Here is a 21,433-nt window from a genome sequence, read left to right on the forward strand (position 1 = left end):
GCGTTTCCGAGGACTTTCAGAGCCCGAGCCGTACAGCCACCTGTTGAGCGGGGTGCGGCTGCCGAGCTCACGGTGCACAGCCCGGGCGGCCACCTCTCTCGCCAGCTGCCAGCGGGGTAGCCTGGGCCTTGGCCGCAGCGGGGGGAGGAGGGACAGCTCGTGTCTCCCGAGGACTGCGCCTTGACACAGGCCCCCTGCGCGCCTGGCCCCAAGGGGGCTCCGCGCTGGTCCGGAGCGGAGGGTCGAGCAGTTCGGGCCTGACCGCGGCAAGCGACGTCCTCTAGAACGATCCGCACCGAGAGGGCGCTTACTCTGCGCCTCATCCCACGCCCAGACGGGGACACCCGGGCCCAGGAAGAGGAGGGGACTTGCTCCAAGTCCCACGGCGCGGGAGGCAGCGGCGGGTCCCACCTCCAGCCCCCTGGCGTAGCGCCCCCTGGCGGGCCGGGGGCTCCGGGAGGCGAGCGCGCCCTGACCCCGCGCAGCCCGCGCCGCTGTCCTGGACGCCCTTACGAGGGGCAGGAAAAATCCGTCCGGACTCAGGGGGCCGGGCCAGGCGTTGCCTCTCCCAGCCACGAGCTGGGTCGGTGCAAGGAGAAGCCCGGGGCCACCGGGCCTCTCAGAGAAAGTCTGGAGTAGCTGTGGGCCTGGGTCCCCGTTTGCGGTGCCCCGGGCGGCCGGTCCGCCCTCTGCTCCGTCCGCGCGCAGTGCCCCCCCCCCCACTCCGGAATGCCGGGCGCCGGGCGGGGGTGGGGGGCCCACATTGCGGGGGGAGGTGGGGCCAGAAGAGACAGCGACTGGAGTTTGGATGCTCTCCCCTCCCCCCGTATCCAGCCGATATACTTCTGGTTCTCAGGAGCGGGGTACACCCTCGGCGCCGTAGGACAAAGCGTTTGGATGCCCGCTGGGCGGGAGGAGGGGCCCAGAACCCCGACTCGGCACGTTTGGAGTGAGCGCCTCGGTGTTAGGCGCCTAAAGTGCGGCTGGGTAGGAGGAAGGAGAAACGTAGTTCAGGGTTTTCTCCCTGCCTCCCTGGGTTGGGCCGCGGGCTCAGAGGTGTGCGGGGGGCGCAGACCCGCGAGGCTCCTGGGCGGCTTCGAAGGCTTCGGGAGATGCGTGGGCCAGTCCAGGCCCCGGTTCCGTAGAGGGGGACCCCGAGCCTGGGGGCGGCGGCGGGCTGGCCGAGCACGCAGCCGGAGGAGAACGCCCCCTTCCCGCTCCAGCGCCCCCTGGAAGGCGGGCGCCTCCTTTCCCGACTCCCCGAGCCCTTTAGAAAGGAATCTCTTTGTCTCTGCTCCTCCCCCGGGGAGAGGGCCTGGAGCTGCGCTGGTCTCCGGGAGAACGCCAGGTGCTGGTAAATCTGGGAGAAGCTGGGAAGGGAGTTAATGAGGTGAGAATGACACACGCGCGCGCGCACACACACGCACACACACACACACACATACACACAAAGATGAAGAAAAGTAAAAAAACCCGAGAAGCGGCCCTGCGACCTGCGGGCGGGCGGGCGGGCGGGGTAACGGTTGCTCCGCGGCCCCAGGTCGCCCCCTGGCGGCCAGAGGCGGCGTGGCGTCGGCCCCGGGAGCTCCGCCGCTTAGCTTCGGCCAGGCTGGCCGGCTTTGGCTCCCGCCCGGGCACCACCCGGCCGTCTGAAGGGGGGCCGCTAGGCGGGGACCACTGTATGAACACCGCTGCCATTTCATTTCTCATCCTCCCCTCCACTGATGCCCACAGCAAGCCCCCACTTCCTAGTCTGAGCATCGGTGGACTCATAGGACACCTGGGAGTGTAACCAACGCCGCCGTTTCACATCCCCGGGTCTCAGATTTCTTACCTGTGAGATGGGGGCAGGGGTGGTACCTGTCTCCCAGGGTTGCTGGGAGGAGCACATGCGATCATGCGCTTTCTTTATAAAAGGCGAATTTTGTCCGAATCACAGTTGTGTCCTTCGTGTACAGAGAAGGTAAACTGAGGCCCAGAGGGGAAGGATTGCCACGGCCCTCCCTACTGACTAGTAACTATTTCGGAGATAACGCAGATCCTGGGCGCTCGCACGCGCACCCGGCCTCGGCCCTGCCCCCCTTTCCTCCTTTCCTTTCCGAGCCTCCCGAGGTCTGGTTGGGCCCGGCTGCTCCCTCCGCCTCGGTCTCGGACCCGCTCGCTCCGTCTCTCGGGCCCGGCCCCGCCGCCCCCGTCCCGATCGCGGGCAGCCTGGAGCCCAGCCGGGGCCGCGCTCGGCGACACCGAACTCGAGCCAGACGCCGGCCGCGTCCCGGGCTGTGCGGGGCGGGAGGCGACGCCCGCCGCGCGCTCGGCCTCCCCGGCCCGACCCCTCCTTTGTAATTTGAATAAAACGCGCCCCCCCGCGCCCGCGCCCGCGCCCGCCCCCGCGGCCTCCGCCCCGCGCGCCGCCTTAACCCCCGCCCCGGCTCTCCCCGACTGCAGGCGGCGTGCGCGGGGCCGAGCGGCGGACCTGGTGCAGCAGCTCCCGACGGTGCGCCCCGAGCGCGCGTGCCGCGCCACCATGAGGGCGCGGCCGCGGGTGTGCGAGGCGCTCCTCTTCGCCCTGGCGCTCCAGACCGGCGTGTGCTACGGCATCAAATGGCTGTAAGTAGGGACCTCGCGTCTGCGTGGTCGGGCTGGGGGACAGGCGGACGCGGGCAGCGGCTGATGTTAAGGGGGCTCCCCGGGGACCGGGTGAGTGCCCAAGCCCCAGGAGCGGGAGTTGGCTTGGGGGTCGTGGGCAAGTCACTCTCCTTACGCCTCCTTCTCCTGCTCGTAGAGTATTGGCCTCACCTCCCCAAGGGTCGTGAGGCAGGAGCGAGACAGGGCGTGCGTGGAGAGCTACAGAAGTTGCCCTGTCCCTTGCGCCAGACCCGTAGAGGGGCAGATGGAAAAAGACAGTATGGTCCGGGGGCCCAGTCAGGAGGGTCTGTGCCCCTGCACACGGGCCTGCTCACTGTTTCCTCGTGGGTCTCCTGACCCTAGCTGAAGATCCTCAAACAGTCCCGACCCCTCCCTCCACCTGGGTGACCTTGGGGGAAGTGTCACTCAACCTCTGGGAGCCTCCACGTCCTCTCTCAAAGGAGGGCAGGAGTCTCTATCCTCTATTGCACTAAGGTCAGATGAGAAGCGGCTCATGAAAGAACTTCTTAAACTGTCAGATGCTGTGCACATGTGAAGGGTGTTCCTTTAGATAGAAATTATTAATGGGCCGATAGGTGGGAGCCGGGGGCTCTCTTCTACCCCGCAGAAGCAGAAGGGAGTGCCTGCTCTGTGCAGGGCTGTGCGCACGCACGCAGGGGCAGGGGCGGCTGGGGAGAGAAGTAAAACCCAGCCCTTTCCTGGAGGAGCTGCCCTCCGGACTGCCAGAGATAAGCCCAGGCCGTAAATAACTCCAAGTGCCCTAAGAGTGACCAGGGTGGTGTCGTGGGGGCCCAGAGGAGGGGAGACCACCTGGTGGGGGGACACATACTTTGGACGCTGGGGTGAGTTTTGAGGGGCAGTGTTCCTAGGTTGGGCCTGAGGAGTCTCTAGGAGTTTGGTGGGTGGGGGCGGTGGGGAGGAGGGCACTTTGGGTGGAGGGACTCCCTGAATGGTGGGGACATCCAAGACAGGACTGGAGCTGGGGGGTGGGGAGGCCGTGCAGATAAGACAGGCAGGGACAGATCATGGGGGCTGGGGAGGGGTTTATGAGGAAGGTTCGCGGATTAGCTGCAAGCCTGGGCGATTGTGGCTGGGCCGCCAGCAAACAGTCCTGAGGTCACTGGCCCTGCCCCGGCTGCGGCTGAGTTACCGATTAATTGGTGATTCAGGAGGGTAACCCCATCTTCTTTCTTGCATTTCATGTTTGCAAGAAGTCTGGGCTCAGCAGCTCTTCTCAGCTGCTTCCGATTAGTTCTGTGAGACATTGGCCACCGTCTACTGCCAGTACCTGGCACCGTGCTAGCTGGTGGGACCCTCTGATCAGAGCGTCCAAGTCCTCTTCACCCACCACACAATTTTACAGATAAGGCCACTGAGGCCCTGGGGTGGGGGGAATGATTTGCCAAAGAGCATTAGGCACGTCAGAGGCCAAAAGCTAGGCTTGCTCCTAGAGCATTGTGGGGGACAGTGCTGTCCTTCCCACACCATGGTGAGAATGCTGAGGCTCTGACAAGTGTGTGACTTGCACAAGCCCCCATGCTGGCATGTGGCCAGGGAGGGCCTAGAATAGATGGCTAGCTAAGCCCAAGGTCCATGCAGTCCCCCACTGCATAACCTGGCTGCTACAAAAAGGGATACGACTCAGTGTCTGCCTTATAGGAGCTCCTAGCAAAGTGGATTTTGGGCTGTGTCCTAGGAGAGAGAGTGTGGGAGCCCAGAGGAGGAGCAGTTAGTTCCATCTGAGGGAGGTGACTTTGGGCTGGGCTTCAAAGGGTAGGTAGGATTTTGATGGCCAGGGATGGAATGTAAAGCAGGCACCTGGGCAGGAGGAAGAGCAGGAACAAAAGCAGAGGCAGGACAGTGCACAGGGGAAAGCAAAGAAACCAAGAATTGTAAGAGCCCACTTCTAAGTCCCCAGACTCTGTTCCAAGAGCTTCAGTCACTTAATTTTGATACTATTCTCATGAGGTAGGTGAAAGTCCTGTCACTAGCATTTTATAAATAAGGAAACTAAAGAACAGAGAGGATCAGTTACTGACCCAGGGTCACACAGCTAGTTAATGGTGGCTGTGGGATCAGAACCCAGGCAGATGGGCTCCATTCAGCCAAACCCTTGATAATAGTTAAAGTCTTGCTGGAGCTAAAGATATAGGGAGAGACAGGAGTGGAGTTTAAGCATAACAACCGTGTGTTTGTGTGTGTGTGTGTGTGTGTGTGTGTGGCCTTGTTACATGCCAAGCACTGTTCTGAGCACTTTTATATATATTGTTTCATTTGGATCTCCCAGGAGGTGGGTTCTGCTCTCACCCCCATTGAATAGAACAGGAAATGGAGACACAGGGGCCTCTAACTCACAGAGTGTCACAGCTGGTAGGCAGTAGAGGTAGGATGTGGAGTTTGGGCATCTGGCTTGTGGCCTCTTGGTCTCAGGGAGCCACAGGACAATTGTGCCGAGGGAAGCGTACAGTGGGGCCAGGAGGTAGGGGCTCACCCAGGAGACTCAGCTGTCCTGGGGTTGTACCCCGGGGGTACTGCTGCCCTGGGCTTTGGAAAGGGAGCTGAAGGTGAAAGGGACATCGGACACAGAAATTGAAACCAGATGTGGCTCAGTGGCCCAAAAGGCCCACCTGTTGGGAGCCTGGGCCTCAGCCTGAGCTTTGCCAGTTTGTTAGCCACTAGCCATGCCTCAGCCAAGTCACTAGCTTCTGCCTCTCTGAGTCTCAGTTTCCTCATCTCTAAAATGGAAGTGAAAGAGCCCTGGCCTGGGATCTGGGAAGCCTGGGTTCTGGCTTGGCTCTGTCTGATTGGCTGTGTACATGTTTGGGCAAGCCCAGTCCTTCTCTGGGCCTCAGTGTCCCCACTTGAATGATGAGATAGGGACACCAAACCCAGGAAGGGCCAGTGATTTGCCCAAGGTCGCGTGTTGGGAGAGCGGCTGACTTGGAGCCGAAACCCAGGTCTCTGCCCCTGAGCCACTCCCAGGAGAACTCTCGACTCCCAGATGGAAGAGACCTTGGCCACCACGGTGGCATCCTTGGCACAGGCCTTGCTTGTGAACTCTGTCCCCTTCTGTCCTTTCTTCTACCCTCTCCCCCATGTCCCCATCCCCTGATAAACCAAAATGTTTTCAATTAGGGATCTGCTGCAGCGAGGTAAGCCAGAGGAGATGTCCAGACGGGTAACTCCCCCGCCTCCTGCCCTAATCCTTGATTACCTCCCCGAGGGGGACTTAGTTAGAAACGGTCATTACCACTAATTACCAGATGACCGCATTGCCCTCCTCAGGAGTGGAATCCACCGCCTCCTGCTTCCAGATCTCCCGGCTCGCGTGCTGTGTCTGGCCCCTCTGCCTGCACCACTCTCTCCAGTAGCTCCTCACCCATCAAGCCTCTCTGGGGTGCTTCCTATCTGTCCTCTGCCCTCCTTGACAGTCTGTGCCTCCTCTGGGAGGCTCCTCTCTGGGGCTCCCCTCATAGCACCTCCTCTCCCCACCGACTGGGGAGGTGGAGGCTGAGTGACTCAGAGTGGGACAGGCTAATACCCAGAGTGGCCCAGGTCCCCGGGCAGCAGGAGCACAGAGCACCCCCCAACTTGGGAGCTGCAGCACATGGTACTCAGGAATTGTCTGCACTGAGCTCCCCAGGAAAGGGTTCAGCCTTCATTATCTAACTCGTGGCTGGAGCAGGAGCCCAGAGCAAGGACTCAGAAGGCAGCCACACTGCTTGCGTGCCTGGTGCCGTGCCGGGGATTTTCTGGCATATCTCGTATCATCCTTCCCATCGTGAAACAGAAAACTGGCTCAGAGGAGAAGAAAGAAAGTTGGGCAAGGATGAAGGGCAGAGCGGGATCCGGGCAGGCTGAGTGTTGGCAGGCCCAGCCCGGCAGGGAGCGAACCTGGGAAGGAGAGGCCAGGTCTACAGGGTTGGTATCAGGAGGAAACAGGGCATCCGTCTGTGTCTCCTCTGTACAAAGGGTGGGGGAGTAATCCCCCAGACAGACCCCGCTGTGAGCCAGGGATGGGGCACGAGGCGAGAGGAGTGCCATATGGGGAGTGCCGCGCCTGCGGGGATAGTGTGTCGGTGTGTGGGGGCAGTTAGCAGGGTGTGGGTGGAGGGCTGTACCAACCAAGAAACAGGCCGAGGGGAGGGCATCTATCTGCCTCTGTGTGATCACACCTCACCTGGTATAGGCTACGGGAAATCAGACCAGAGGTTCCCTGAGGTGACCTGGCATAGACAGGGAGGGCCAGGGAGGACCTGATGGCTCAGTTTAGGTCAGAAACCATGCCTTAGGTCTGCATCCGAATAGACCAGGCATTGACCTGCTCATAGTTTGGAGGGTAGGGACGCGCCGGGGGTAACAGTTAAGGACAGACTGCCCAGGATAGCCAAAATCTATCTCAGGTTGGGGTGGCACCACCCTAACTGGGTGGGGCATGGCAGAGAGGGAGAGGCAGGGGGAAACTGACTTATTAGGACTTAATGTAGCACCTGTTATCCCCATCAGCCTCTCCAAGACCTCTAGGAGTTCCCATCTGGTAGATGATGCTCAGAAAGGTACAGCAATTTGCCCAAGGTTAACAACAGCACACGAGGGCAGAACTGGAGCTAGAACCCAGGGCTTCTGACTCCCTCTAGTCCAGGATTCACTGGCAATAAGCAGAAGCAATCCCATTTATGAATGTTCCATATGTTTTTCTTAATGTTCCATATGTTTTATATGCATTATCTTATTGAAGTCTTGCCATCACCTTTTGAAGTGGAAATTCTCCTTTTCTTGTAACAGATGAGGACCATGAGGCACAGAGAGGTTGAGTAACTTACCCATGTCATACAGCTGCTCCCTAAACCTGGGCTCTTCCCCTGGGCCAGCCCATGAGCTGGAACATCTGGGTCATTGCCTTCTAACTGGGATAGGTCTGTGTAGCCACTAGACCCCGGGCTCCTTGAGGAAAGGATCATGTGTCGTGTTCATTACCAAATGAGGTCAAGAAGAGTTGGTGCTTAGTAAATATTTCTTCCACAAGTAGATCCAGTTCATTTATTCATTTAGATGTAGGAGCAAGGGGAAAGGTATTCCTGGCATCAGGAAAAGTCTGGGCAAAGGCAGGGTGGTGGGGCGGTCCCTGTCAGAGAAGCCAGGAGTCTGGTATGGCCAGATAGTAGAGCACACCAGGGACAGGGAGGGGACACTAGAGAGGGCTGGGGGACCAGGTTTGAGGCAGCCCTCGGCCTTGACTATGTGGGTGCAGACCACCAGGGCAGTGATTGCAGTAGCTCCCCTCGCTGAGCACTGAGCCGGTGTGTCAGCCCTGGGCAGAGCACTGAGGCCCACCGAGTTACTCCCCCAGGGAATGCTGAGAGGTTACTGGGCTAGGAGAGGCCAAGTGACTTGCTCAAAGTCACAAAGGGAATGACAGAGCCAGGAGTCTACCTTGGGCTGTGCTCTTGTTTAAAACGATCTCCCTTGGGATCTCAGGCTGGGGGTTCTGGGATCCTGGCCTCATCAAGTCTCAGCCCTGACCCCGAGTGAGGACTCTGGTGCTCGCAGCAAGCCGGGGCCCCCAACACTGTGACTGCAGATCGGCCTGTCCTTGCCCCTGCTTCCTCCAGGGTCTCTGCTGGCTTGCTGGGGGCCAGCTGACTCTGGGGCAGGGGATGAGTCCATGCAGAACCCTCTTGGGGCTTGCCATGGAGTCCCTGTAGTCTGTGCTTAGAGGTGCTGCCTGGTGCAGGACCTGGGAGAAAGGTGCATCCGAGATGTACCCCTGGTCCTAGAGCCTTGCAATCCCAGCGCCTAGAGTCTGGATCTGGGAAGCTCCTGGGTCCTACAACATCACCAGGGTTCATAGAGACCCCCAGGCCAGCATTTCCCAAAACATGGATGAGGTGAGCTTTTCTCAAAGAGCTTTGTGCTTAGCGGACTCCTGAGTTAAACAAAACCAAACCTTGTTGCTTTGCTGTGGGCCTTCTCAGGGCCTTTAAAATGTACATATGCATCAGTTACTCTCCAAAAGAGGACAGAGTACATCATGTTTCCCAAATGTGTTTAACCATGGATCCCTTTTTTTCAGAATGTCTCACTTTTCCATTCTGGGAAATAGTTTAACAGGTACAGACACTGCAGCCCAGAAAGGGACAGTGATTTATCTAAGGGCACACAGCAAGTTAATGGCTAAGTCTAATTTATCACAACATTGAGTGGCTCCTTAAATCCTCTAATAAATCACTTGCACGTGTGTGGGATTTTATAGCCCAATAAACGAGTTTAATAATTAAATGAAGGAATGTATGGTAAGCTCTTAACTCCTACTGTGCATCTAGTAAGTGCTCAGTTAATAGTATGTATTATGATGATGTTGACTGTAATAATGTAGCGCCCAGCGCGTGCCTGGCACATACAGGTGCTCCACCTTGACTGAATATTGAATAAAGGGTAGTTAATTCACAGCTGTGTGAGAATAAACAGGGAAGCGGTATGAGTGCTTTGTGAGGTGTATAGCTGTTCATGGTTAGGATAATAGTAAAGTGTAAAGAGGTTGGAGGGTATGATCCGACCTGAATGAGGGCCTGGTCCAGAGAGGGACAGTGATGTGCCCAAGGCCACAAGGAGCGGGAGGGGGAGCCATTGCTCTGCTGGGGCAGGGTCTTTGCGTCTTAGTCTCCCAACTCCTTCTAGCAAAGGCCCCCGAGCCCATTGAGGAAAGCTGGGACCAGGAGGGCAGGTGCAACGTGGCCCCTCACACTCTGTCTTTCCTTCCATTGGTTCTTGCCCTTCGGTGGTGTGTAGGGCGCTGTCCAAGACCCCGGCGGCCCTGGCGCTGAACCAGACGCAGCACTGCAAGCAGCTGGAGGGGCTGGTGTCTGCGCAGGTGCAGCTCTGCCGCAGCAACCTGGAGCTCATGCACACCATCGTGCACGCTGCCCGCGAGGTCATGAAGGCCTGCCGCAGGGCCTTTGCGGACATGCGCTGGAACTGCTCCTCCATCGAGCTTGCCCCCAACTACCTGCTTGACCTGGAGAGAGGTAGGGAGCCGGTGGGGGCTGCTAGGGCCTGCAGAATGCGCCCAGGTGGGGATGGATGAATTCAGGCATATGCATATGTGTGTTTAGATAGGTGGGTGAATTCATGGATGGATGGATGGGTGTTGATGGCTGTGTGATGGGTGGATGAGTGACTGGGTGGGTGATGGATGGAAGCACAGAAGAGAATACAGGTGTGGATGGATTGGTGGATGAATTAATCACAGATATGGGTATCCAGGCATGAATTGATGAATGAATAAACACACAGTGAGTGAATATGCCAGTGTAGGGGTAGCACAAATGGTTGTGTACCCTAATCCCTAATGCATGAAGAAAGGATGGATGAGGCCCAAGAGGCCCTCGGGAGGGGAGTATGTAACATGAAGACGAGAGAGCCCACCCTCAGGCAGACAGGTGTGCCACAGATCATTCTAGACTGAGGTGCCTGCAGATGCTGTGAGATGCACAAAGTGAGGTAGGGTCTCCACTTACTGGCGCAGGTGGCTTCTGGGGGGGGGTGTTGGGGGTCTTGTGTACAGTAAAAGAGGTTTTTGTTGTGCAGAAGTGCCCCAATGTTTGTAATCTCTCCCCTGTACGATAACAGCTAAGGTTTGTGGAGCACATGACAATGCTTCCTTCCTTCCCAAATTATTTGAACTCTAGAGCAAGCCTGTGAGGTAGGTATTATCATTCCCATTCTACAGTTAAGGAAACTGAGGCTTGAGAAGGGAAGGTGACTTGCATGGACCTAAAGCCAAGACATCCAACAGCAGAGGCACATTGGGCTCTGTGTGGGTCTCCCAAGGCTGCTGTGACCAAGTTTCACAAACAGGGGCTTCAAACAACAAAACTGCATTGCCCATAGTTCTGGAGGCCCAAAATCTGAGATTAAGGTGCCAGCAGGGCTGTGCTCCCTCCGATGGCCCTGGGGAAGTTCTTCCTTTGTCTCTTCTTAGATTTTGGTGGCTGTCAGCAGCCTCCATGTTCCTTTGCTCACAGATGCGTCTCTTCAATCCCTGCCTCTGTCACGTAGGGTTCCCCCACCATGTGTCTCTATCCAAGGGTCCCCTTCCTGTAAGGACACCCGTCCTTAGGTTAGGGCCCACTCTGATCCAGTATGACCTCATCTTAGTTCAGTTATACTTGCAAAGACCCTGTTTCTAATAAGGTCATGTTCACAGGTACCAGGGGTCAGAACTTGACCCTGTCTTTTTGGGGGACACAGCTCAACCTACAGCTGGCTCTTTGCACACTCATCTGCCCCTCAGGTCTGAGTTCCTTTGAGGGGTAGCCCCTAAAACTGAGTGCAGGGAAGCAGGGGGAGAACCGGAATGGCGGAATGTTAAGCGTGTGGGAGCAAGGTGCCTGTAGGGGTGCAGGCCCTCAGGGCCTCTGGATGTGGGGGTGAGTTTGTGAGCGGGCTTACAAGTCAGCTACTGCGTGTGCGGGAGAGCCGGCTAGCGACAGATCAACGTCGTGCGTCTGCCCGCCACCTGTTGCAGCCCCTGCCCCTGCCGGCCCACAGAGGGGCCTGCCCCCCGCTGAGCCAGCACCTCCCCACAGGGACCCGGGAGTCGGCCTTCGTGTATGCGCTGTCGGCGGCCGCCATCAGCCACGCCATCGCCCGGGCCTGCACCTCCGGGGACCTGCCCGGCTGCTCCTGCGGCCCCGTCCCAGGTGAGCCACCCGGGCCCGGGAACCGCTGGGGAGGATGTGCGGACAACCTCAGCTACGGGCTTCTCATGGGAGCCAAGTTTTCCGATGCTCCTATGAAGGTGAAAAAAACAGGATCCCAAGCCAATAAACTGATGCGTCTACACAACAGTGAAGTGGGGAGACAGGTAACCACCCACCCCACCCACCCCAGATGGTTATGCTCATGCCAGTCGGCCAGGAAAGGGCCACCAGTGTGCCCTGATGGAGGGGGCGGCGGGGGGGCGGGCCCCGATCCGCCCACACTGGTGTGCTCCCCGGCCTCCCCCAGCTCTCCCCTTTCCAGCAGCTTGGGGCTTGCCAGGCTCCTCCTCCTCCTCCTCCTCCTCCTCCGGGGGTCCACCAGGATTTGAATGGGAAATGCTGGTGGAGCAGAAGGAACACTGAGCTAGGGGTCAGGAGCTCCAGGTTCCTGCTTTGGCTCTGGCACTAAACTGGCTGTGTGATGTTGGGCAAGTCACTTCCTCTCTGGCCTCAGTTGTTTCTAGCTGTAAAATGGACTGGCTTGGTGCTCTCTAGTCCCCATTGGCCACCCTCCTCAGGCTCCTGCGGGGCCTCGGGCCGAGGCTGGGTGTGGGAGGAGGCATGGGGAGGGCTGGAGGATAAGAGCCTCAGCCTATGGGGTCTCCGTGGACCTAACGGGGTCCATCCAGCTCCAGAACACAGTGGGCCCTGCACGTCTGTTACCCCAGTGTCTCATTAATTCCTCGCCTAATTCCACTGAAGGTTGGGGTGAATGCATAAGTGAATGAGTGGACCTTTTTATTTTTAGAAGATAAAAAATCCACTTTATACTAATCTGAGCACCAGGCGCTGTGGTGGTGCCTTGAGTTTTCTGTCCTGTAGTCCACACACCCCCCTGCGAGGAGATGCTGCTACCCATCTCACGCGTGGGGAACGGGAACCTGAGGGGTGGAGCGTTGGGTGCAGATGGCATCTCATGGTTTCCCGCGGCCCCAGCAGCCCATTGTTCAGAGGCAGAAAGGGAGGCAGAAAGAAGTTAGGTGGCTCAGCCAAGGACACAGGGAGCGATGGAGCCCAGGTCTGCAGGACTCCAAGTCCAGAGGTTTCCACCGCCTCAGCTTCCTCTCTCACTGGTCTCCCTCAGGGAAGGATTCTAGGATGTCCAGGCCATGTTTGGATAGTTGGAGAAACTGAGGCCAAGAGACCCCATGGGCTTGTAGCAGGGCCTGGCCAGGGACCCAGGACTCCTGCCTCCCAATCCTACCGGCCTGCCCCTGTCCTTGGGAAGCCAGCCCCAAGCCCAAGAACCCAGCTTCACTCTTGTGCTGCTGGGGGAAACAGTCATCCCCTCCTGCCGAGCAGTCCAGGCAGGCTTCTCAGCCTCAGGGGTGCATTCTGCTTGTCCCTGGGGCCCTGATGCCGAGGATCCGGCCGCCCTGAGGCCATCTGCAAAAGGACCCGGTCCCCTCCCCGCAGCCACAGGACTCGTGAGGGTTAAATGAAGTAACAGATACGGCGTATTTAGCACTGGCCCATGGTGGGTGTCTGGAAGCTCTGGGCCCCTTCCCACCCATCTGAGCTGAGGAACTAAACATAGTTCACCTGTCGATGATGATTGAAGGGTACCTTGATGCCCTTGGGAGGTTGAATGTACCATGCAGTCAGGCTCACCTCCTTCCCGTGTTCTCCGCGGGCTTTGCTGAGCCAATTCCAGATTTTAGACCCAGTGAACCCCCTCATTCCCCACTTCCTGGTGAAGAAGGAGCCCTGGGACCTTGACCAGCTCCCGCACTAACTCACCGAATGATTTTGGTCAAGTCTCTGCTCGCTCTGGCCTCAGTTTCCCCTTCTTTCTAATGCAGGGGTAGGCCCAGAGGACCCGTAAGCCTTGCAGCTCCGCATAGGGCAGGCAGGAGGGCTGGCCCCGGGGCAGAGGGATCCGAGGGGAAATTGAGGCCCGAGGAAGGTGATAGGACGAAGTCATTTCAGAAGCCAGGGCTAGAGTTTCCCCGAGCCCCAGAGCTCAAGCCTCCCTGCTGCACCACAGTCATTAGACTAATTTTTCAAACCAGTGTTGATTTGACTTTTGTAGTTCACAGCACCCTTTCATACGTGTCCCCTCTTGAATCCCAGCAACCACTCTGCAAGGTAGCAATTATGTGCCTGCCCTGCACAGAGTAAGATAGAGGGGCTGACCGGGACGGGGCTCACTGGGGGGCTCCAGGCAGTGCAGAGGAAGGGCCAGCCAGGCCAGGGAACGTGCCCCCATGTGCTTACCTCCTGCCTCCCCTCCTCTCTCCCCCCTCATTCCTCTGCTTCCTTCCTTCTTTTTCCCCTTTTTATCCAACAAGGATTCAGTGAGCCCCAGTTTTGTGCAAGAGAAAAGCATGGAACAATTAAAAGGCTTGCCCTCAGACCTGAGTTCAGATCCCAGCTCCAGGATTTGCTAGTTGTGCAAACTTGAGCTTGAGACTTGGTCTCTCTGAACCTTTGTTTCCTCTTTTTAAAATGAGGAAAGTAATGGTACCTCCGGTGAAGAACTCTTAGAATGATTAAGCCATATTATGTATTGGGGCAGTTGGCATCTGTTATCCCTACAAATGCCATTCCCTTCATGTCCCTCCCAGCTCCCCCCAGGCTGGAGGAGGAGCTGAGAACCTACAACACTCTCCAGCTTTAGAGCCAAAAGCTCCCTCACTTGAGGCCCAGAGTAGTCAGTGACTCCCTGAGAGTCCCCAGCATGTGGGGGGTGGGAGGGCAGGGTCCCCCCGGGCAGGCCAGGGAGGGGACCCTGGCCGCCCAGCCCGACGCCCTCCCCTGTCTGCAGGCTCTGCGCGCCTCTCTGGAAATGAAGTGTAAGTGCCATGGGGTATCTGGCTCCTGCTCCATCCGCACCTGCTGGAAGGGGCTGCAGGAGCTTCGGGATGTGGCTGCCGACCTCAAGACCCGCTACCTGTCGGCCACCAAGGTGGTGCACCGCCCCATGGGCACCCGCAAGCACCTGGTGCCCAAGGACCTGGACATCAGGCCTGTGAAGGACTCAGAGCTTGTCTATCTGCAGAGTTCGCCCGACTTCTGCATGAAGAACGAGAAGGTGGGCTCCCACGGGACGCAAGACAGGTAAGGGTCTGCCGCCAGGGTGGCAGGGTGGGAAAGGGTCAGCTATGTGGCAGGTGCCCCATGTCAGCTCAAGGCCAGGCACATGGTCTTGCCTCAGCTGGCACTTGGGGAATGGAGTCCCTGCCCATGGATGGAGGGGGCCCCAGGAGTGCCCAGCAGAGGTGCCAGGGCCCAAGAGGGCCCCAGCAGAGCTCCTTGAGTGTATGTGGCTCAAGCAAGGAGCCCCTGGGCAGTGGAGGCTGGTGGAGGAGATGGGGAGAGACGGTGACCACATTGGGAGGCTGGCTGCCCCACATAAGACGGGTCCTCAAGAAGTGTTTGTCAAGTGAGTAAGTGAAGGGTCGATGTCATCTTGGCTGCTGGTTGGACAAATAAGGAACTGAGGCACAAGGGGGCAGCAGCCAGCCCACAGCCACGCAGGAAGTCTGCACTGAGCCAGAGACTGAAGCAGGCAACTGCTTCTCAGAAGGGCAGCGGGCGCAGGAGGCCTGCTTTGTGGACGGACAGTGCCCCCGTGTTCCCTGACACACATGCACCACCTCCCGGGCCCGGTTCTCTCCCCTTGGTCCCCAGTTCAGGAGCCGGGTCTGGGGTCCCAACAGCAGACCCCGTCACTACTGCTGAAGCGGGCTCAGGACAGGAGAAAGAGAACCAGGGGTAACCGCGGACCTACTGTGTACTGAGCTGGTGAGGATTCAGGGCAGCAGCATTTCCCAGAGATGGTTCTAGGGGAAGTTAGTCCTGAGATGCTGTAATAGAAATAGCTCTGCAATCAGATATGATTGGGAAATTCTCTTTGGCGATTTGCAAAGCACGAGAACATTTTAAAGGCTCGGAGGAATCCCACAGTAAAGGATCTGCCTAAGCCAACGTTTCCCAGAGGTGTTTGGCTGTGGAACTCTTTTATTAAGGAGCCCCTAATAGCATTCCACAAAACTAGTGTTCTGCGGGGTTAAAAGAATATTGAACCAGAGTGAGGGTGTCTGAGAACGTGTCTGGCACATAGTTGGTGCCCAGCCAGCATTTGCTTCCTCCGCAGCCCACGTTCCTGTCTCCAAGAGAGGGGGGCTGGTTTGGGGGGCTCCATCTTAACAGACCGGGGCAGCAGGCTCTGAGAGGAGGCCCTGGCTCCCATCTGGAGGCCAGATTGAGGGGGTCGGGTGAAGTGAAGATGGAACCAGGTCAAGCCAGGGAGACAGGAAGGAGCAAGAGTCTGGTCTGAGGCAGCCAGGGTGGGTGTGATGAGGATGGGGTGGGGGCAGAGAGATTCTAGAACCCAGAGAGGCTGGGAAAAGCCCAGAGCAAACAGAGGGTCTCCCCGGATCCATGGGGGCGATGTGTGTGTGTGTGTGTGTAAGGAAGGACAGTTCCCACCCCAGCACACAGCCTCCTAGCTGTGGGACCTTGAGAAAATCCCTTCACTTCTCTGAGGCTCAGCCTCGTCTTCTGTGCAAAGCAGAGGGGCGGCCGGCAGTCTCCAGTTGTACTTACTGAGCTGCTCCTCTGTGCTAGGCAGTGTCAGTCCCATGGGACGGGCTCATTAATGGTCTCCCCTCCCCGCCCCCGGGCTGCCGGGCCTCTGCTTACCCAGAGCCTCACTCTGCTTGCCCCAGGGCTACTGATGAGGAGGCCCCCTCACGCAGCATCACTTGCTCCCTTGTTTTCTCTGAATGCGTCCCCCACTTGCCACCAGGTTTCCCTCCATGCACAGCTCTCAGCCATTCATCTGAGCATGGGCTTTTGCAGACACCTGTATGGGTCAGCTTTCTGTGCAGTAACAAACAGCTCCAAAGTCTCAGGAGTATCACAGACACTTTCACATGTACTTATTACTTGAGGCTCTGGCAAGAATACGGAAGGGGGAGAACCAAGTGGTTGGATCATGACAGAGGAAAAAGCCCAAGGGTGAGGGAAGCCCCTGACGCAGCCTGGACATCAAGAAAGCTTCCTGGAGGAGGGGGAGCATGAGCTCTACTAGGTTGGGGGATTGGGGAGTATAAGGGGTTGGAGGTGAATGAGCTTTGTTAACTGTGAAAAGCATGTGCATGGGTGGCACCTCTAGAGGCTGGCTCCCTTGTTGGGAGGACAGTGTCCTGTGGCCTTCCTCAAACCCAGCTTGGTGAACTGAGGCCACAGCAGCAGTCAGCATTCCAAACCCCAGCTCTCTTGTCATGTTTCTTTCAGCGGCCCCTGCACTAAGGCAACCTGCCCTGGGCCCCTGGATCTTTCCCGAAGTTCCATTCTCCCAAGCTCCCCCTCTCAGGCACCACTGCAGACCTTGTCTGGTTCTGGGGCTGGCCTTCAGGTTTCAAACATCACATGTCAGGGATCTAGCAATAAAAATGAAACTCTTCCAGCTTCCTACCACCCTTTCCTGGAGGAGCTGTCGGAGACCTCCAGGATAAGACCAGGGGGCACGACTGATGTTGAGTGGTTGGACAGAGTCCCCTTTGTTAAGTGGCTTGCCTTGAGGCACACAGCCAGTAAGTGGCAGAGCTGGGGTTTGAACCTGGGTCTGTCTGACTCTGGGGCATATGTTCTTCCTGCTGTTCCTGGAACTGCTCGAAGCCCCTACCTGTGGGTCACCATCACCTCCTGACTCTCCTTCCCTGCACTCCCTCCTTCCAGCCCCGTGGCCTCCTCCTAGTCCAGGTCTCCGCCTCTCTTTCTCAGTTGCTCTTGGCCTTTCCTCTGGCCTCCCTACTTCCAGCTCTATGCCTTCCATCTGTTCTCGCCACCTAGATGAGGTCAGGTCCTGTGCCTTTGCCCAGGCTGTTTGTTTTCTTTGCTCCCAACACCCTTTCCCTCCTTTCCATCTTACATTTCTGCTTGTCTTTCGTGACATGGCCTAGACGACCCTCCTCCAGGAAGCCTTCCCCGAACTCTCACAGAGCCCATGCTTGTACTGTGTGACTCTGGGCAGGCTTCCTCTCCGTTCTGTGGCTTAGCTTCCCCATCAGGAAATATGAGGGCTGAATTTGGTCATCCCTAGAACTCGCCCATCTCGGACATTCTGGGATTCCTGAGTCCACGTGGCTGTGAGGACCCAGCTGCCTCCCATAACAATATCCCTGCTAGCCTGAGCCCAGCTAGAGGAACTGCCAGCCTACAGCCGGATGGTTGGGTTTCCTAGGGACCTTCAGTGTTTTCTCCCACAGCCATGTGATTCGGAAAGAAATGCAACCCCTGGAAGCCTCTGGGTTCTCTGCCCTAAGGGTAGGGAGAGCGTGTGCTAAACTTGGTCTCAGGACCCCTGAGCTTAAGCCCTGCTTACCCACAGACTCTTGTGGGAACTTGAGCAAGCTTCTGCCCTTTACTAAGTCCATTACCATCTGTGCAATGGCCATAATCATTTCACTGACCCCAGGACCCTATGTGCCTCCTCTAAGATTAAATACTGGAGGGAGGGCAGCCCTGGTGGCTCAGCAGTTTAGCACCACCTTTGGCCCAGGGTGGGAACCCGGGATCAAGTTCCGCATCAGGCTCCCAGCATGGAGTCTGCTTCTCCCTCTGCCTGTGTCTCTGCCTCTCTCTCTCTCTCTATGTCTCTCATGAATAAATAAATGAAATCTTAAAAAAAAAATACTGGAGGGAAATGCTTGGCACATAGGGGCAAATGGTTGACAGAGCCTCTCTCTCAACGAACAGTGTGCCACATACTCACTTTGCCTCATATCCAGCATCATTTTGTCTGTTCCAGAATTTTCCCGGGATTCTAAATGAAAAAACTATCTTTACACTTATAAACTGTCTTTACACTATCTTTATAAATATAGCTATTTATATATCTTTAATATAATTAAAGATCAGATAGGAAGACAGGATCATTAGAGTGGTTAAGGCTCCTTCAGGTATTTAGAAGTAGGAGGAATAGGAAAAAAATGTCACCCCCAAGAAAACAAAACCCTCCCATCATTTTGCTACATGCTTGTTAGAAATCTAAGGAAAGGGGGGAGGGTGGACAGGGATACTCAGGGACAGGGCATCATAGGGATTTGGCACAAAACTCAGCATTAAAGGTAACCCCTGCCCCCTAAAAAGAAAGAAAGAAAGAAAGAAATCTAGGGAAAAGTGAGAAATACTCTCAGGGAAGGAGATTATTTAAAATTCTCCAAAGACCAAGACCCCTTCCAAGAGGAGCTGAGTGGGCAGCCGAGGGCAGCGGGAGGCTGCGGTCCCCCCGCCCCCAGGGAGTGTGCCCTCCCTAACCGCCCTTTCCCTCCCCCTGCTCCAGGCAGTGCAACAAAACATCCCATGGCAGTGACAGCTGTGACCTCATGTGCTGCGGCCGTGGCTACAACCCCTACACAGACCGCGTGGTCGAGCGCTGCCACTGCAAGTATCACTGGTGCTGCTACGTTACCTGCCGCCGCTGCGAGCGCACAGTGGAGCGCTACGTCTGCAAGTGAGGTCCCACCTGCGCCCCCGGGACCCTTGGAGCCCCCTGCGCCCCCCACCCCGGGGCCCGGACACACCCCGTGGATTGTCGCTTGGGGATCCCAGATGCCTGGCATGGGAGGTGGCTTGTGCTTTGCCTCCACTTGGAAACCACCACTGCCAGGGACAGAAGGCCTGGCCACCCTGGAAGGAGGGCCCGGACATCAGAGGAAACCGACGAGATTAAAAATAACCTGGCAGCCCGAGCCGGGGAGTGCCCACGCGCTGCCTTCCAGGCCGGCCTCAGAAGCCAGGGCCATGGGTTTGGCAGGACTGGTATGGACTTGACCTTTCGCAGCCAGAGACACCAGCCTCCCGGGAAGGGGGTGCGGTCAGCTGGCCTTCATCAGAATGTTCTGCAGGCCCAGCCCTTGAGACCCCCACGCCGGCCCCAGGGTCTGAGCCTGCTGGGCCCACCACATGGAACCACTAGCTTGGGTTGTAAATGTTTTGTTTTTGTGTTTTTTTGTTTTTTTTTTTTTTTGTTTTTTTTTTGGTTTTGTTTTGTTTCTTCCTCTGGGATGTGGGAGCTACAGAAATATTTATAAAACATAGCTTTTTTTTGGGGGTGGCTCGCCTCCATTCCTCTTTATATATTTTATATATATATATAAATAAATATATATAATGATCTATATTTTAAACAAGCTTTTTAAACAGCTGTATGAAATAAATGGTGAGGGAACCCCAGCCCGCCCCTGCGGTCTATGGCCTCCTCAAGTGAACTCAGAAGGTCCTGAGGCCGCAGGGCAAACTCTCGGGTTTCCAGGCAGGGCGGCTTCCGATTGATGTCCCCAGCCCCCAGCTCCGGCCCTGAGCTCCCCGTAAGATCTCTTGGTCAAGGGCGCGGACAGACGTCTTGAAACATAAACCCAGCTGGCAGAGCCTTTGTACCTCAGGGACACACAGGCAGGCGTGCATAGCCTGGCTGTGTCGTCAGACCTGCTAAGCTAGCTTCAGGAGAAAACCTACTACGGTGGGGGGTGGGGTTGGGGAGGGTGGGAGTGGGAGGGAGGGGGTGCAGTCCACAGGGGTGGGGGGTGGGGGGGAGCTGGGGATCAGAACTCAGGGAGGTAGTGATAGACCCAGGCTCCTGCTAGCTTGTCCTGGTGGGTGTTCTGGGGGGGGGTCCCCTTCCTGACCTCAGTGTCCCCATTTGTAAACCAGAGGTGGTGAAAATTAAAGTTGGTGGTTGGGAACATTCCCCCCGCTACCACCCACATCCCCACCTCTGCGTGGGCCAGGCTGATCACAGTGGATGCAGTGAGAAGCAGTCGGAGTCCTGTCCTGTGTCAAAGGTGGAGTCATCAGGGATTTACTGTCTTTCTGGCTGTAGGGTGTCGGGCAAGGAGGGTTAAGAAGGTCGCAAGTGTTAGGTGGGGGGTACCTGGAAGCCCTGAGATGGGGATGGAGAGAGGGCTGGGGCTCAGACTCAGCCTACATGGAGACCGGGAGGTCGATTCAGTCCTGAGTAGAACGGGTGGGGAGAGGCTGAGATGCACATTTAGGCACCATCACAAAGAGGGCGGGTAGAAAGCAAAGGGGAGGCCTGGGCCTGGGCCATCTTCACTTCGGTGGTCAGGGAGACGGAGGGAGGAGGAGGCAAAGGCACTGGGAAGTAGCCAGGGAAAGGGGAGAGTCTCAGTGTGGCCAGCACTGCTCTCTGAGCTTCAGCTTCCTCTCCTGGCACTGGTGGGTGACGCTGAGTGAAGCGTGTCCTCCCCACCTGGCCCTTGGTAGGTCCCCCCAAAGAGAAGCAGTTAGTGATCACACATGTCAGGGCATCCGCGGGATAGCCACACAAGTCCTGAGGATGGAGGAGAACCAGACCGTGTAGCCTGAATTGCTGTGTGTGGGGGAGAAGACACGAACACGGGGGGAGAGCAACCCACCCCCCCATGCCCAGAGCTAGCTAAGGCACCACCTGGAGGGGCTGGGGCTGGGCAGGGCCTCGGAGCCCGGCAGGATTGGGTGAAGTGAAGCAGGCACCTGGGGATGGGTGCCATGGACATTACCCTCACCCCAGCCAGAGGCTGGACTGATCACCAAGAGGAAGAGAGAGGGCTGTGTGGCCACCCTCCAATTCAAGTCCCTGCCTGGGAGCTTGTCTCGGGGTGGCCAGAATCACAGAATCACAGGCTGGAAGGAACCTCAAGATAAGTCTTCTGGTCTCTCAATCTGTTTTGCAGATGAGGAAATTCCGAGATGGGAAGGGCCTTTCCTGTGGTTACAGAGCTGATAAGGCTGGTGGTGGGGTTGCAGGACATTCCAGGGAGAGGCTCTTGCTGGCATCTCTGCAGAAAACTTATTGAACAATCCCTTGGATTGTTCGGGAGTGTGCTGTCTCCTGAGCCCGGTGCTACCCCTGCTCCACAGCCTTCATTGGCTCCTCTCGGCCTACAAAACCAATCCCTGGTTCCCGGGTCTGGCATAGACTGCCCCCTACTCCCACCCAGGTCATAGGTCACTCTTCCAAGCACATTTTCTGCAATCGCCCAGACATCTCCTCTGCTCCAGCCACAAGCAGG

The 21,433-nt window shown here is 57.2% G+C and overlaps 1 protein-coding gene across 1 annotated transcript; it reads left to right on the forward strand.

The window, feature by feature from the left end:
- The first annotated feature begins 2,453 nt into the window (after positions 1–2,453).
- On the forward strand, positions 2,454–19,468 carry WNT11 (Wnt family member 11). The gene is made up of 5 exons (XM_038568579.1): positions 2,454–2,607; positions 9,436–9,671; positions 11,235–11,512; positions 14,176–14,468; positions 18,703–19,468. Exons 1-5 carry the CDS (start codon positions 2,525–2,527, stop codon positions 18,875–18,877), a joined length of 1,065 nt encoding a protein of 354 aa, XP_038424507.1. The 5' UTR covers positions 2,454–2,524; the 3' UTR covers positions 18,878–19,468.
- The last annotated feature ends 1,965 nt before the right edge of the window (positions 19,469–21,433 follow it).

Source organism: Canis lupus, chromosome 21 (genome assembly GCF_011100685.1).
Source record: "Canis lupus familiaris isolate Mischka breed German Shepherd chromosome 21, alternate assembly UU_Cfam_GSD_1.0, whole genome shotgun sequence".
In the NCBI taxonomy this organism is placed as follows: Eukaryota; Metazoa; Chordata; class Mammalia; order Carnivora; family Canidae; genus Canis; species Canis lupus.